The sequence below is a fragment of the Aythya fuligula genome, chromosome 20 (genome assembly GCF_009819795.1).
Source record: "Aythya fuligula isolate bAytFul2 chromosome 20, bAytFul2.pri, whole genome shotgun sequence".
NCBI lineage: Eukaryota > Metazoa > Chordata > Aves > Anseriformes > Anatidae > Aythya > Aythya fuligula.
Genome location: NC_045578.1, coordinates 7,670,661 through 7,687,224, shown reverse-complemented (window position 1 = coordinate 7,687,224; position 16,564 = coordinate 7,670,661). Strand labels below are relative to the sequence as shown.

General features: G+C 37.6%; 1 protein-coding gene across 6 annotated transcripts in view; it reads left to right on the top strand.

The window, feature by feature from the left end:
- Positions 1-16,564, top strand: part of NCOR1 (nuclear receptor corepressor 1) — a 67,159-nt gene that overhangs the window by 30,329 nt on the left and 20,266 nt on the right. For all 6 annotated transcript variants that reach the window (XM_032200748.1, XM_032200746.1, XM_032200749.1 and 3 more), the window contains 8 exons: positions 6,021-6,151; positions 6,692-6,909; positions 8,519-8,581; positions 9,258-9,397; positions 10,156-10,282; positions 10,765-11,320; positions 13,321-13,447; positions 13,754-13,949. In XM_032200748.1, coding sequence (XP_032056639.1) covers positions 6,021-6,151; positions 6,692-6,909; positions 8,519-8,581; positions 9,258-9,397; positions 10,156-10,282; positions 10,765-11,320; positions 13,321-13,447; positions 13,754-13,949 — 1,558 coding nt within the window. The remainder of the gene's footprint in view (positions 1-6,020; positions 6,152-6,691; positions 6,910-8,518; positions 8,582-9,257; positions 9,398-10,155; positions 10,283-10,764; positions 11,321-13,320; positions 13,448-13,753; positions 13,950-16,564) is intronic.

The following is a 16,564-nucleotide window of genomic DNA, read 5'->3' as shown; positions in this document are numbered from 1 at the left end:
TGTTAGAACTGAAGCTTGATTGGGGGTGCATAGGAGAAAGGAAGGTCCTATAAAATTCAGGATTTTTGAAATCCTTAAACTTTAAAATCTGAAAAGTTGTGGTTTATTGGACTTAGTCATATTCCAGCAGCAATACTAAAGAGAAAATTGCTGAGACTTTGAGTTACTTTGGGTTATTGTGACTGCATAATTTTTTATTGAAATGCAAAACAGTGAATTAAGTAAATAACGCATTTCAGGATATGTGAATCCTTTCTTTCTAGTAATGTAAGTTTTGTGAGAGTCCCAGTAAGTGTATTCGTTATATAGAGTAAAATTTCTGCACATGACTTCAGCTGACAAGTTGATCCTATCGGCTAAAACTGGTCAGCACGTTTTGCTTCTATGGTGGTGTTGTACTTGAGCCTTTTGAGTTGTGGCCTGGTATTCTAAAAGAAGAAATTTTGTTGATGAAGATGTACTTCTCTGTACCCCCACAAATTATGGACATCTTGGGTGAAGGTAATTTTCATTATGCAACAGACTTTGCAGTTAGTGAAAGTAGAAGTTCTGACTCCAGTAATGGGAGAGAATGCTTGTAATGTATCCTGTATTTTGCCAGAACTTCTATTAGACTTTAAGTCTAATAATGCTTTCTTAATAGGAAAATGTATTGTTGTGTGTTTACTAGTGGTAAAATATTAAACCAAGGATGTATGGCAAATATGAAGCAAATAAATAAATGAGACTTGTCCAAAAGAGACTTTTAGACAGTTGTTGTGAGAAGTAAGTGCAGAGAATGTTGCTGTTTTATGTGGCTTAGTTTTTATAAAATGAGATTGGCATGATCATAGCAAGTATATACATGCTGAGCAATATCTTCACCATATGGTGTTCTGTTGCAGCTGTTCTAAGAGGTAAGGAGACATAACTGGTTCAAACTGTAACATAACGTAACTTTAAGTTTTGATGCATTCAGAAGATCTTAATTGTATATTTACACGTCTTTCAGCTTTATTGCATTTCAGAATATCAAAACTGGTAGAAATGAAAATTTGGATGATTTCTCAACCCACAAGTTGCTTGCTTTCCTTGAGCAATGCTTTTAATCAAGGAAGATTTTAATTAGTTTTGTGTAGAAGTGTGTATAGACTTGTGAATTTAGCTAACGATAAATGAAACTGAAGGTGCTCTGCTTGGCTTTACAACTGCTCTTGTGAATACTTATTTCTACATAAATAACAGTAAGTATGTGAGTTGGAGCACCGAAGTTGCTGTGGTTGTTCACTGGACTTGGATCACTTGCTCTTTGAATTTTAAGAGTTGCAGGTCTTAGTTGCTTGTTGTTAATCCACAGTAAGTACGTTGCTAAACTGTTCAATGGGCAACTGCTAGACAGACTTAATGTGTGCTCTGTGGTGAGGATGCAGACAAGTGTCAGGCTTCATAGACCTGAAGACTGTTAAAGAATACTTGCAAAGTCAAGGAGATTCTCTAAACAATCTAAATGGGGAAATCTTACCATTTCTGGAAGTTTATATTCAGGAGTATTAAAATTAGTGTTTAGTGATGCTATAGAAAGGGATTAGATGGTACCAAAATACTTGTTTGTATTTCTTAATTTTATTAATAATTAATTAGCAACATCTATGTAAGATAGTTGAAAAAAACACTTGAGAGTGTTGAACTCTCTTGCTTGCCAGAACTTTTATCTTAAGGTTGCAGAATGTAATTCATTCCCCGTGTCCCTCCCTCACCCCAGCTTTGTTTGAAGCTGATATTTTTTTGTTTCTCTGAGTAGCAATCTGAAACTTCCTTGCTGATTGGCAAACACAAGACATGTAAGATTTATGATGTGCTCCAAGATGTGCTTATGCCTGCCAATAACAGGTGCTTCAGCTTGAACTCGTAAGAGTTCATATATTTTTGTAAATTAGAAGGCAAGCAAGAAGAATGGTGCAGTGGAGAAGATATTAATCATGGTAATGATGTTGAAATGCTTAAGAGATTTTTTTTTTTAGTGTGTACAACTTGACTCAAATTTCAGCAGAGGCTTTTACTTTAAAGAAGCTGACTGCTAGATTAAGGCATGTAAAGTTAAGAGATGTAAGGCTTATTGAATTCTGGTATGCTTTTGTCCTTAAATAGGATTAGAAAGGACATCTTATTAAACACTGCCTAAACTGTTCCAGAATGCACACAGAGGCAACTAAACAGGTGTGTCTTACACCAACTGTGGCTTAAAATGAAGAGCAAATTTTTTGACATAGTATTAAATGAAAGCATGGCTATACAAAAACACTGCCCACAGATAGTCTGTGGGGCTGGCACTTTGCAAGTTTGGTCAGTGAATGCTGGAGTTCATGCAGCAAAGAAGTCAGTGCTTTTGCACTGGTTTCATTACAGATAATGCCATAAATAATTAATTGAGAGGAGGCTCTTTCTGCATAAAGTTTCTCGTTGCAATTTGGTGGCAAAGCAGTAGCGTGTGGGGGGGTGACTTTTGCAGTCTAGCTGCCTGGTCAGCATAAACCAGTGTCCGTGGATCAACCCGCATGGCTCTGCAGCAGGTGGGACAGCCCAGTGATCCGACGAGACAGAAATTTGCTGTACTTGTGGGACAGCCAATCGTGCTGAGCTCCCCGGGGATTACCTCGGGTGACCCCAGGGAGATTAAAAGGTTGTATGTGAGACGGGCAACTCTTCTGTAGGCAGCTTAAGTGGCAGAATGACACAATTTCCTGGAATAAACATGTTGCTGGGTCAGGCAGCTGCTGCTAAAGAGCCGTGTGATGTTGGTGCTGTTGTGGGTTTTGTCCTTTTGAATCTTATCCTGAGCTAAAGCCCGTCCCCTTGCCTGGATAGTAAAAGTTTTAAGCAACAGATGAATGTGCAGGTACGTCGCTGACTGAGGCTTCAGCTGTTTTAAGGTTTGTGTTTAACCTGCCCTTGACCTATTGATTATGCATGTTCAATAAATTCTCTGTCAAACAGAGAATCCTGTTGTTTACAAAATGTAACGTTAAGGTAACCAGCAAAAACAACAGAAGATTTTCAGCATCTGTTTTGTAAATGTAAAATACAGATTTTTTTGTCTGAAAATGTATATTTTAACTCCTCGCTTTTGAGGACAGTCTGTCTAGGACAGTGGAAATAATTTACTTTAGCACGTGTCTCTGACGTCTTTATTGAAGGAATGTTTTGGATAACCAAGTAATGCCAATATCTTACGTGCTAATAGTTTGCAGGAAGATAATAGTGGTTAGCATTTGGGGTTTCTGCTCCAGTTCACATTATTAAAATGTCAAAAACAAGTCCTTTCTGTGACTATTTGCAGGCTCAGTTTTGCTAATGAAATGGTGACACCTGCTGCTACACTTACAAGAAGGTTCTTCTGTAAAAAGGAAAGCCTATTTTGAGGAATCTTTCAGTGGGCTATAAACTATCTAGCGAAGTCCTAAAACAGCAGTCTTCTGGATCTCTGTCCCTGTCTTTCTATGAACTCCAAGTGATAATTGGGCATTTGTTTGGAAGGTAGCCTTATAGAAATATTACGTATATTTTGCCTTTCAAGGTTGATTTGCAGAGTCTTAAGACCCAGTAAGGAACAACTCAGTTCTGCACACATCAGATTTGAGTGGATAGCATCTAGGTATGGCAGTTCTGCATCTGTGACTCCAGCTGAAGTGGTTTGTTTAACCCATTCATGCCCAAGCCCCTTCGGTGTAAATCCCTGTGAATGGTTCCCTCTGCGTGGCCATATCTGACTCCCCACCCTCTTTACGTACTGTAGTTTCTTTTGAAAGCATATTTAAGGCAGAACTTACACTGCAGTCATTTATTTGAGATCATCTTAGGTGCTTTCAGAGAGGAGGCAGAGAGCTCTCTCTTCTTCTTCCCTCTCCCCTTGCCTTTGACTGGAGTTCTGCCCACCACAACTCGCGTGGCGTCTCCCGTTTTTGTTGTAGCGTGCCCAGTCCAACAGCCTTGGCTTTTTCTGCTGCACTTGGAAGATCACCTTGTTACAAATGCTTTTTCAGCATAAATGGACAAAATGGGTTAAGCTCTGCATGCTCATCATGGACTTGCTGGCTTTTGAGGCTCATCAGAATTCATTTGCTTCGTGTAAGGCTTCTGGGAATGTGGGAAGTGAGTTACGTGATTTACTTAGTGGCAGCCTTACTGCTTGGTGTTTTAATCTGGAGAGAGAGGAATTTGCAAGCAAGCTACAGACATAGAAATTCCACAGTGTTGGGAAGTGTAAGATGTGTTTGTCATGTGCAGGTTGATTTTTATGGATAGCAAACAGCAATAGTTGGGCTCCTTTTTATGCTGAAAAAGGTGCGTGGCCTATGCTGCTGGACTGACCAGCTTTTTATCTGGTTAATAGTCAGTGACTTAAAAAGGATCCAAAGGGGAAGTATCTCACACTAATGAATACTTGCTATGTAATCTGTATTTAGCAGAATTTCTATTCCACATTATCTTTTCAGGCATACGACTTCATTGTTTGTGTAATTCCTGCTTCCATGCATACAAACACCCGAATTATGTTCATAACACTATGAAGTGTAGTAGATTACAAAGCATCAGCTATGCTACCAGCTTTATTTTTTTTTACCTTAACCAGTCCAGTTCAGAAAAGCTGTTTTGAGAGCTGAAGTCTTCAAAGTATTGGGAAGCAACACAGTAGTGAGAAAAAAATATGCTAAAACTTAAACAAATTTCTTCTGTTTCCATATTTGATGTAGTTTTCTCAATACATACTTTTTTCTGTGTGAATACTTGTATTTTTTTAATGTTTAAAACTTCACAGGGTATTTAGCTTATCTTTTGCTAGGGTACTTCTAACAGCTAAGGCAGACAGGGAATGCCACGGGTAGTTTATTTTTTTGTGTGTGATAAGGATTAAAAAAAAAACAATGCCACATGTTCTTCTCGCATTTTTGAGACTTTATTTTATTTCCTTTTTTAGCAGTTGTAAATGGTCATCCTGGTAATTCTTTGTGATTATATGAGGTAACAGAAATTCTTTGCATTAATTCCCGTTTGAAGTAGATCATGTCTTCTGGAGAGTTTAAATCAAATTTATCTGCTTTCTAAAATGAGGTATTTTTTCCATGTGGCAGTCATCTGGCTTCACTCTGAGAGATAAGGAGTGAGTGTCCCTTAACAGAAAATACGTAAATAGGATAATAACGGGTAATAGTAATTACTGTGTCTTTTGTTGGTACTTATATGCTTGCAAAACTATAATCTCAATACAGGCTACAGTGTATTAAAAAAATAAGGTTATAATTTTCCTTCTGCACGACATAAATTCACTAGAAATATAAATCTAAAATTCCTGATGTTGTTTTGAACAATTATATTTCTTAATTACTAACAACAGCCTTGAGAAAGGTGGCTTAGATTTGGTCTTATTGTTCATGCTATAGTATCTTCTGTTTTCAAGTTGTGAGCTGTTGTGTTTTACTTTTTTCAAATGTACAACATTAAAAATGAAATTTGGGGGGAGCAACAACATTACTACACAAGATGTTAGACCTCTCCTAGGCACTTCTAACAATGTGGCTGTTCATTTTTAGTACAACGTATGATAACACATTTATTTGTTAACACATACAAGTGTATGTTATCATGTCTGTGCTCACTCTGCAAAAGAAACCTGTACCTCCATTGAATTTATAAGACAAAATACGATATCTGAATAGGACAGCTGAACAGAAGAAACTCAAGAGAAAATAAGCTGAGAGCTACTGAGGATCTACAGCTAATATGTAGAAACTGAATATTCTGTGGCAGAGGGGATTTTGAATTTTGGGAGATATGCTCAATTCATTATAGTTCCAGGGTGTAGATAGGTATTACAGTTTTTGGCAGAGGTGTTTTAGTGTTTTAATGACAGATGTGCAGTAACTGTAACTTAAAATATTATTGGGTGACAAGTAAGGTAATATCAGTGTTTGTGTTGCTCTTGAGTATGAGATGCTGTATCTTTCTACGTACTGTAAAAACATGTAAATTCCATTTTATTTTAGCAACAAATTGCTCGCCCTTCTCAAGAAGAAAAGGTAGAAGAAAAAGTAGAAGAGGAAAAAGCAGAAAAAGCAGACAAAAAAGAGGAGGAAAAGAAAGATGAGGAGGAAAAGGATGAGAAGGATGAATCAAAGTAAGTACACATGGACTGAAAACACGCTAATTCATTCCTGATTGCAGCAACTTTTTATTACAAAGAGCAAAACGTAGTTGCTATTAGTCTAGCAGTGAAATCTGGACTGAAAACTTTCTATTTAGGTTAATTCTTATGCATTAAGCTTTTTTTCGATATATAAATTTCTTTGTCTTGCTGATATAATCAGACTGGTACAAAAAGCCAGAGTGATTTTTTCTGTTTGTTTTGTTTTGTTTTTTCTCTCCACGGGTAACACTTTGCATCTCATTGGCTTTGTTTTTTTTTTTTAAATGTTCTGTCACAATGTCCGTATCTTCTTTGCAGTTGATAATGTCATGTATCTGTTACTCTCTAGCAATTCTAACTTTTTGGCAGTAAGTGAATTCTGTTTCACTGTTAAGGTGTCTTGGTTTTGTTTTCTTCCAAGTCAAAATAGGAAGTAAGATCTGATGCATAGTTTTTTAAACCATATTCAGGAGTATCTGCCCATAAGAGCTATCTGAATGAGTCTGAATTGCCTTTGTTAACTATTTTCAGAGATAATACCAAAGAAAAGGACAAAACCGAAGTTGCACCAGAGGAAACAGAGGAAAGGGAACAGGCCACTCCTAGGGGCCGAAAAACTGCCAATAGTCAAGGTCGTCGTAAGGGCAGAATCACCAGATCAATGACAAATGAAGCTGCACAAGCAAATGCTGCTGCAGCTGCAGCCACTGAAGAACCACCACCGCCTCTTCCACCCCCACCAGAACCTTGTGAGTAGCATTTATAGGACACTTGGGGACCCATCTGGTAGTCAGGCTCTTCACTGAAATAAAGCCGTGCTCTGTGCATGGAGCGCACTTTTTGGTTGTTTGTTTGTTTGTTTTTTTGTTTAGTATTACGTCTTTATTCTTAGGCCTGCTCATAATTTTGTGACTGGTACTGCTAAACTTCATGAATGTAACTGATTAGTATGTGTGTAATCAGATGAGTCTTTTAAAATCACGTGTGGGGCAGGGGGAGCCAGATAAGCTTTTCAGTGATAACTACTTTTTGTCTGTTTGCAGGGTTAATGCTGTGTATCCATACAGATCCAAATGCATTTGACAAAGATTGACTTACAGGCTGTAGCTCGCAAGTTGTTGTTAAATAAGTAGACCTGATATTTGAGTACTTTGGGGAGTTTCATAATCTGAAATAGATCCTAGCAAGTAATTGTTGTTGTTTTTGCATTAGATGGCAAGAGAATTCTTTAAAATAGAAACGTTACTCTGTTGGCATGTATTGGTAGAAAAAACTACCTTATCTCTGGCTACATGTCTAAAAAGGCTGACATAATCTGTGGTGGTGCAGAAACACTATCAAACAAAATACCTCATGGCTAAATAATTATTTAGGGTGGTGTGGCAATTTTTTTTCCTGCAGTGCTCTGCTGTAGCAAAGTTTATTGCTCTTACCTCTTCAACTACATAGTTACAGGCAGCTAGATACTCTTATAGACGTTGTAACAACTTTCTATTGCTCAAATATTCTGTACTTCCTGAAGAACAGAGTAAGTGGGCATGCGAGTTCACTCGTAGCTTAAATTATCAGAAATGGACGTTTTGCTCAGTTGATAAACTTTTTTTTTTTGTCAGCTGCTGAACTAAGACAATAGGTTTTTTCTTTATTTTGATGAGATTTCCTGGAAATCCAGAATAGCTTTTGAGTGCATCAGATATTTTATAGTGCCCTACTTGTATTGTTTGTTAATGGAAGCTGTTGAATACCCACTAATTGATAAATAACCATTTCAGTCCTTTCTGCATTAGTCAGTGAAATAGGATGGAACTAGCTCACAGCACATTGGATTGTGAGAAAAGTGCAGAACTTTTGGAGAAGCTGCTGTATTGTGCCTCCTTCCCCCCAGTTGTGAATAATATTAAAATCAGTGAAACACTGCTGTGTTTTGTATTTTACCCTGAGTTGATTACATACTTGCTATGTAAGGTCAGGGTTAAATTACAGTTGAGAATCAGTTTTATTTCTTCAGGCCCCATTGTAGTCAATGTACTGATTAAGACAATCATATGGGCAGTAAGAGCACAGAAAGTTCTTTTGTAATTTTTAGAAGAATATAGCATGTTTGAGTTACAGTAATACCTAAATTTAAGAAACCTTGCCAGATACATAGAAAAGAATGGATCACAAGGAAGGAAAAGGGCACTGCTGAGAATGTACATTTATATCTTGGTTTAAAGGAGACTGACTATTTCCCACTGACAAGAGCAGTTTTTCTGAGTGACTTGAACAAGCATTAACGTAAACAGGATAATAGATTATGGGATGGTCGTAAAAGTGTCTCTTAGTCTTTTCTCTGATCAGTCATGGTTTTTCTTTCAGCTTCTGCAGAACCTGTGGAGACATCCCGCTGGACAGAAGAAGAAATGGAAGTTGCTAAAAAAGGTAAATCTTGTAAAACTTCTGTTTTACTTCACAATACTTGTACTTACTGAATTATTGAAAACATATTTACTTCAAATTCTACAAGTTCAAACTCTTTGCAGCACTACACTGAATGAATAACTTGAAATTTGCTGGTTTTGTTTAGTTTTTAACACAAGCATCTTTAACAGGCAAACGCATTTTTTTGGGGATGTGTTGACTTATTTCATATGGCCTTCTTAGAGCTATTTGATGTTGTACTTGGTCCACAGAAGCCTGAGAAACAGATGTGAAGATATGTATGTTGTATGTAAACTTTCAAAGTAACATGTTTAAAGTTTACAAAATGTCCTTTTGTATAAGGCATTCTTCAAGCAGAAAAGTTAGTGTATTGTATAACTTGTTACTTGGTAGATACTGTCATCTGTAAATATTATGCATAAAATAAACATTTTAGCAAAGGCATTATGTATTAGCAACAGCTAGTAAGAGTTGAGTTTGAAGGCTTTATTAGCAGATGTTTAGATACTCAGCTTTATACCAACCCATAATTAGTGGTCATATCAGTTTTCACTGAGAATTCTTTTAAAGGATGGCAATACTTTTGTATCTTCCCTTCCCACTAGTTCCATTTATTAGGGTTTGGATAGCTGAATTATTTATCATAGTAAATACCTGTTCCTATATGTTTGAACAGGCCTAGTAGAACATGGACGCAACTGGGCAGCGATTGCCAAAATGGTTGGGACGAAAAGTGAAGCTCAGTGTAAGAACTTCTACTTCAACTATAAAAGGAGACACAATTTGGACAGTCTCCTTCAACAGCACAAACAGAAGGTAAGCGCAGTGGGCATTGACTATTTTACAGGGAAAAACTTGGCATCTCTCTGAAGTCCTTCATCATGCTTCACTAAGACGGTGTTGCAGTAACCACTTCTTTCCTTTTCCACTTGTTTTTCTTTTGCAACATGTATCTCCTAGAAAAGGCAGCTGAGTCTCAGTGACCTGTGATACTAATCGCTTCGTACTTCAAAGTGCAATAGAAAATTTTCTATCAGATAGCACACTCAAGCCTGAAGAGTTCCTTACCTCTTTGAAAATGACATTCCTTATCAGTACACCAGCAAGTATAGAAGTTCAGGTTATCACTGTAGAACATTTACCTTGAAACATGTCGTGTCATGCAGTAAGCACTAACCTTACAAACCAGAGCAAAAGAATTAAGAAAACAACCAGGAACTGAAAGTTCTGGGGCATCTGAAATAGAATACTGAGAGCTGGAATCCTCTAAGCTGTGGTGTCCTAGTCTTCTCTCCACTGAAGTGAAGAGCTTCAGTGTCTGTGTTTGCTGCAGTAGTTCCATTTCTCCCCCAAATATGTAAGGAGTCAGTGGTTTGTTCCCAAACACGCTTTTGGTGATAAAAAGCAAAAGCTGGACAAAAGTTGAAAGAATATGCCCTTGTGAATGAATATGTGCTAAACAGAGATTCAGTGCCGTTTATTTTAATCTGAGATTAAGAAATGGGAACGCATGTTAAAAACAAAACAAAAACTTGTAAATGTTCAGTATGACATAAATACCATATATTTACCAGTCTTCACGAAGGCCCCGTGAGGAGCGAGATGTGTCACAGTGTGAGAGCGTAGCTTCGACTGTGTCAGCTCAGGAGGATGAAGATATTGAAGCATCTAATGAAGAAGAGAATCCAGAAGACAGTGAAGGTAACTTCCAGGGACTGGAACTCCTGTATGCACTGAAAGAGAGGGACAGACATATGTTTAGTTTGTATCAGTGGTGATCAGAAAGTTGTGTGCCAATTCATAATGTGGTGCTCGATACTGTGTTTCAGTTGGATTTTAATTGTTTGAACACACTTCACTAGTTGTATCTGGAGGGAGAAAAAGCATTTTCAGTATTGAGCGGCCTGAAAATACTAATCCTTAGTATTTTGAGGTATTTTGACTATTCTGTTTTCTAAAAGATAAATTAATAGCGTCTGGAATTGTGCATGCTGAAGCAAGTTGAATCAAAGATTTGTGACCTTTGTTAGTTAATGCTCTCAGTAAAACAGCTGGGCAATTGTCTTGTATTTTGAGACAGCAAACATGCATCTGATTATTTTTAAAAAGATAAAAAGCAGCAGTTGACTGAAACTTAATTGGATCTCATTAAGTTGAACCTTTATTCTAAAACTTTTTTTCAGGTGCTGAAAATAGTTCCGATACAGAAAGTGCTCCATCTCCAACTCCAGCAGAACCTGCTAAACCAAGTGAAGAAACTCCACCTGATAATGCTGCCTCGAAAATAACCACTGAGGCAGCGGCAGAACAGGAATCTACTGTTAAACCTGCAGCCAGCACATCTCCCTCCTTAACAGCCCAAAGTGTATCAACAGCTGAAAGTCAGACCTCTGAGCCACAGGTTAAGGAAGAAATAAATAATGAGGCAGAAGAACCTATGGATGTTGACAGTAGAAGCCATGCAGTTGAAGCTAAGCCTGTGCTCAATCTTCCAGTACATACCAAAGTAGAACCTGTAGAGACGGAAATGAGGCTACCAGAGAATATTCAAGTGAAAATAGAGAGTGATACCAAAGAGAGGGAGATGGAGAAACCCAAGGAAAAGTCAGAACCTGAGGAAATGGACTATAGTCTGTCACAACAGGTTAACTCAGCAAGACAAGAACCCCATTCAGATAATGATTCGAGTGCTACCTGTAGTGCTGATGAGGAAGTTGATGGAGAGCCTGACAGACAAGGGTGAGTTTAATTGTTTAGCATTCATAAATAGCCATCTTTAAAAAGTGGTTTTACTTAACAGTGGTCAAAACCTGTCATCAGTAGCAATGTTTTTGTTAAGAGTTTTTACTGTGGAAAGAATTTCTAAAGAAACTTTGCTGGAAGTACAATAGGGGGAAGCATTGATTAAAAAACCTTATGAAAAGCTCAAAGAAAGTTATTGTAATGCAGAGCAAGGCAAAATTCCATAATTGACTGGGTAATTAGCAAACTAGCACAACTACCTGGAAAGCTAGAGAATAAGGGAAATTGAGCCATGTGGGATCTGTTCAGAGAATGGGAATCACGTTAAACAATCATCTGGAAAGGACAGCAGCTTACTAAAACACTGAAAATTTGCCAAAGCATGAAAAAAGATTCAAGATGCTCCTGGCATGAGTTTCCAAGATGAGTAACTGTGGTATTTTCTGGTGAGAAGGGGAAGCTTTTGTTGCTGCATGATTGATACACAGACACTTAAAAACCAATTACCAACTCAAAAAAAAAAAAAATAATAAAGTGGGTGATTTTGTAAATCCCCCCATCTATCCACTAAAAAAATCATCAATGATTGTGTAACTGGATCTGTACTCAAGTTCTTTGTTTTGTTGTTGTTTTTTTTTTTTTGCTGCTTTTGCACAGTACTTCTGTACAAATCTACACATTCAGAAGTACACATTTCTTTATAGGGTGATTCACTCACTTGGGAAATCTTGGGGGCTCTCCATTCCCTTTAGAGAAAAACTGTTTGAATGCAGAGCCAAAAATTCAGCATGTTTTAATTGATTCTTATTCTCACAAGTTCAGTTTAGTAGAATGTATCCAAACCTTGAATTTGATAGGAAAAACAGCCTGAGTATGTTTTAGTAGGAGATGACAATAGCTTAAAAATAAAATAAAAAAAAATCTAAGGGCATAAAATGCTCTTTTTTTTTTTTTTTTTAAACATTTCTAGAGGGTATACAAGCAAATAAATGTGAGTCCTGTACCTAATTACTGCCATTGAACCATGCTATATCAGCTGATAGAACAATCTCTTGAAGGCTATTATTAATAGAGTCGTGGAAGGTATTTCTCACCCCCTACCAGCCTGTGTCTGTAAACTAACACACAGATGTCCTGAGAAGTAGATGACCTCTTTCTTCAAAGCGTATAAGTAGTGTCTGCGTGCATCTAGTTGTTCCTGGGAACTTGGCCCTAAACACAGCGGATAACCCACACGAGTAGATAGGGCTTTAAATGGACAATGCTGCTTATCTTTGGAACCTTTGTATCTTTGAGGGTAGATGGTTCATACCACTGATGATAAATGAAATCTTTTACTGTTCTGTTGGTACAATTCCTATGTAACCATAGCGTAGCTTCAGAGCCAATGCCCCCTCCTTCCCAGTGGTCTTAATATACACACAGTACTGAGGATAGATGTTAAATGTCAAAAGTATCCAGTGTCATTGTTCCGCATATGCTCTTTTGAAGAGGGCAGTCGGTGGTGTTTCTGCACCCTCTGTCTTCAGACATCATCTTTTCCACTTCAAAAATGCATTAGCCCTCCACGTGAAAATAGTCTGTGGTACACTACACTACTGTTTATGTATTTCCTATGGACTAAATATATCTAGTGCTTGCCATCTATTTTTTTCCAAGGCATTCTTTATAAAGAAGGTTCCCTTCTGGTAGGACTGCATATATAGAAACTGCATACATGATTTTCTGGTTTTCAAGATTCTGAACAATTCTTCTGGTATTTCTTTGTATGTTACAATATAGCAGTATCTGTTGCTTGTTCTACCAGATGTGCTTTGGGACAAACAAAACATGATTTTTTTTTTTTTTTTTTTTTTTTTTACTTTGTCCGGTGTGTTAAACGTGTTGTTTTTTTCTTTTTTGAAGTTGAGAGGCTTACTTTTGCCTGTAATTTTTAAAGTCGTTTAATCTTGTTCTTTTTGGTTATATTTATCCCTTCCTTCTTTCTCTTATTCCAGTATCTTCAGGGAGTCAAAGCCCTCACTGTTAAACCCCACTGGGTCAATACTGGTGTCACCTACAATAAAGCAAGGGCAGATGGACCTACAACAACTTCACCACCGAGCTGCTGTCATACCACCAATGGTATGGGGTCTTTCAAGTGATGTTTGAAGGAACATGTTGTCCTGAGAACTAGCTCTAGTACTAAAGCAGGAAAAAAAAAAAAAAGGAACAAGGAAATGTATTGTTTGCTTTGTTATCGTAATACTTTTAAGGAGTAAATTAAATACAAACAAATATACAAATGTTAGCCTAAAAACAGGCACAGACCATTTGAAATGTTCATACATGCACTATACACCTGCTCAAGTGGAGCCGTTGAAGAAGACAGTTACTTTAGTAAATACCTGCATTAATGTACCCAATGTTAACATCTTCCCCTCTTTGTAGGTTTCTTGCAGTCCCTGTACTGTTCCTGTTGGAACACCAGTGAGTGGCTATGCACTCTATCAACGGCACATTAAAGCGATGCATGAGTCAGCACTGCTGGAAGAACAACGCCAGAGGCAAGAGCAGCTGGATATGGAATATCGAAGTTCCGTAAGCCCATGCGGCACTTCCAAGAGCCCTAACGTCGAGTGGGAAGGTAGGTAGTTTCACATCTGTCACGTCATGGAGGTAATTCTGCATTTTATGTGTGCACATTCCACTGTCTGCCACATTTAGGAAGGAAAATTTAGCGTACTGTTGATTGTTACCTTCTGATAGGACTTGATTGAAGGAACCTCTTTACTATAACAGGTGCTGCTGCAGTTACAGTGTTGGGGAACCACCTTGTAATTTCCTTAGATAAAGCAGAACTGGCTCCATTGGGGTGAGATCAGAATTCAGTTTTCGGAAACTAAAGGTGAAGTTGCAAGAGAATTGCTAATAGACAATGAGCACAATTAAGAGGAATATTTTACTGCACCAGAGTACGTGGACATTGAGCCCTGGAATATTGCACAAAAAAATGGTAGAACTGTCATGTTGTAGCCTGTCAGACCATGGAAGGGCTGTGAGAAAGGTTTTTCTTCTTGCAAATATGGAGGTTGGTTGCTTTTGCCTAAATAGATGCTGCTTGGAGGCATGATTTGAACGGAGATCTCAGATCTGGATCTTTATTTCCAGAATGTGGCTCTCGTATTCTGTGGTACAGAACAAATCCAGAGCTGTTCACAGAACCTGTCAGGGTTCCTGAACAAGGATGTTTCTATTACCATTGTTGGTTACAGAAATGTGATTCAGATGGGCAATTTACATTTCTATTTAAGATCCAGCAGATGCATTTAGTAGCTTTCATAGACGCTTGCATTATGTTTTCTCTCAGTGTAAATTGGCTGTTCTTTCAGTCTTTGAACTGAAATTATTCTAATTCTCTTAACAACGTGGAAATTGCAAACAGCTTAGCAGATGATTGTCTTTATTTATGCAAGAAAAGCATATTCTATGGGAGGTGCAGCTCTTTGCTATAACTGTTACCTCTAGATACCCAACTTTCTTTCCTGGGAAATGAATAGGTCCAGAAACAACACTGTAACTGGGAAATAAAACCAGTGTGGCTAATGTGTTGAATATTAGTGTTAGAGATACCATCATAGATGCATAATTCTGCATTCTTTGATTTAATGTCCTTGTGCATTGTGTCTGTTGGCTCCGCAATGTTAGCAGTGTAAACTATCATGGTCTTTGAAGCTTGAGTGCTTTGCATTTAACATGCTCAACAATTTTAAAATTATGCTGTGAAAACACTTCATCTTAATTACTTTTATTGAAGTGAAATGAAGGAAACATACCCTTTTTTTTTTTTTGCCTGTTAAAATAGTGAGAAGGGAACTTGTGGATTGAGGGGGGAGGGTATAGGGTTGCTGGTTTTGGAAGTTGCTTCTTTAGGTAGAAAGTCTGGGGATGCTTAAAAGTACCATTTAACTAAAATACTATCTGAATAACTCTTGGCATTGGCAGTACTGTATTATGAACTGTGGGAAAGTTCTAGCATCAAGTCTCTGCCAGCAAAAATCAAGGGTGTTACTGAAGCAGTGAGGGGGGGATAATGTGGTTAATGTAAATGGGTTCTACAAGTCTGGACATCTTCATCTGCAGACTAAAGAGGCTGACATGTCATCAGATCATTGCAGTAGCTACTTCCTAACATACGTTGTGCATGCCAGCTTATCCATCTACTCGTGTATGTAGGAGAGAACCCACAGACTGTTTAAAAATGTGGTATTGCATACATTGGAATATACACATCCAGTGACTGTACTGCAGGGCATCTAGTCAAACTGAAGGGCATATTGTTGATTGGCTTATGACAAGCTACAAAATACTTCACCATTAAATATAATAGTAAAAAGCTCCTTTAAGGAGCTATTATGGGATGACTAGTGTCATCTTTCTTTAACTGTGGAGATAAAAGATGTAGTTTCCCAGCTGCAGTAGACTTGTTCTGGCTTGTAATTTTTAATACTTAAATTGTCTGTTGCCAAACGGAAGGAATTAGAAGTTGTGGTACTGGATTTTTAGTTTTCTAAAATCAATATAAATATATTTTCCCTTTAAACACAATTGACGGGCAATACTGGTATTTGAACTTTGATTTGTTGCTTCTGTGGGCAAACAAACAAGAAAAGAAGGCTTTTTGTCTGGTAGAATTGGCATGTAAGTCTGGCTGAACTTGCGTGTAATCCTGGCCAATGCACAGTATTTAGAAAGAAATCTTTAATATAAATCTTTCTGTAGTAGAGCTTTCACTTAAAGGAACCAGCTACTGGTTTTCACCAGCAAAGCATGAGAGAGTTTATACAAATAAGTTTATACAAGTGTGTAACATAATTTTTAAAACTGCAGTCTTTGCCAGGGAGTGTATTCCAAGATGATTATATATGTGTATGTGTGTGTCACAGTCACTCACTGATTTCAAAATAAATGCATGAATCTGGATTACTCAAAAGAGTAGGAGGACTAAATACACTTACCTTCTTCTCGTAGCACTACGTGCTATTGTAAGAGAGGAAAGTGGTACAAAAATTGCTACCCTTATGTCTTAGCACACAGAACCATTTATTCCTTTTATTCAGAGAGGCTACATGCCTGACCTTGGCATTTTTCAGTTACTTCAGTGCCAAGTGATATTTTGAATTTAAGTCTTTCCTTTCTGGTCTAAACGTGTCCTTGTAATTAGACTTGTGTACCTGATGAGTACAATCTGATAAAGTAATA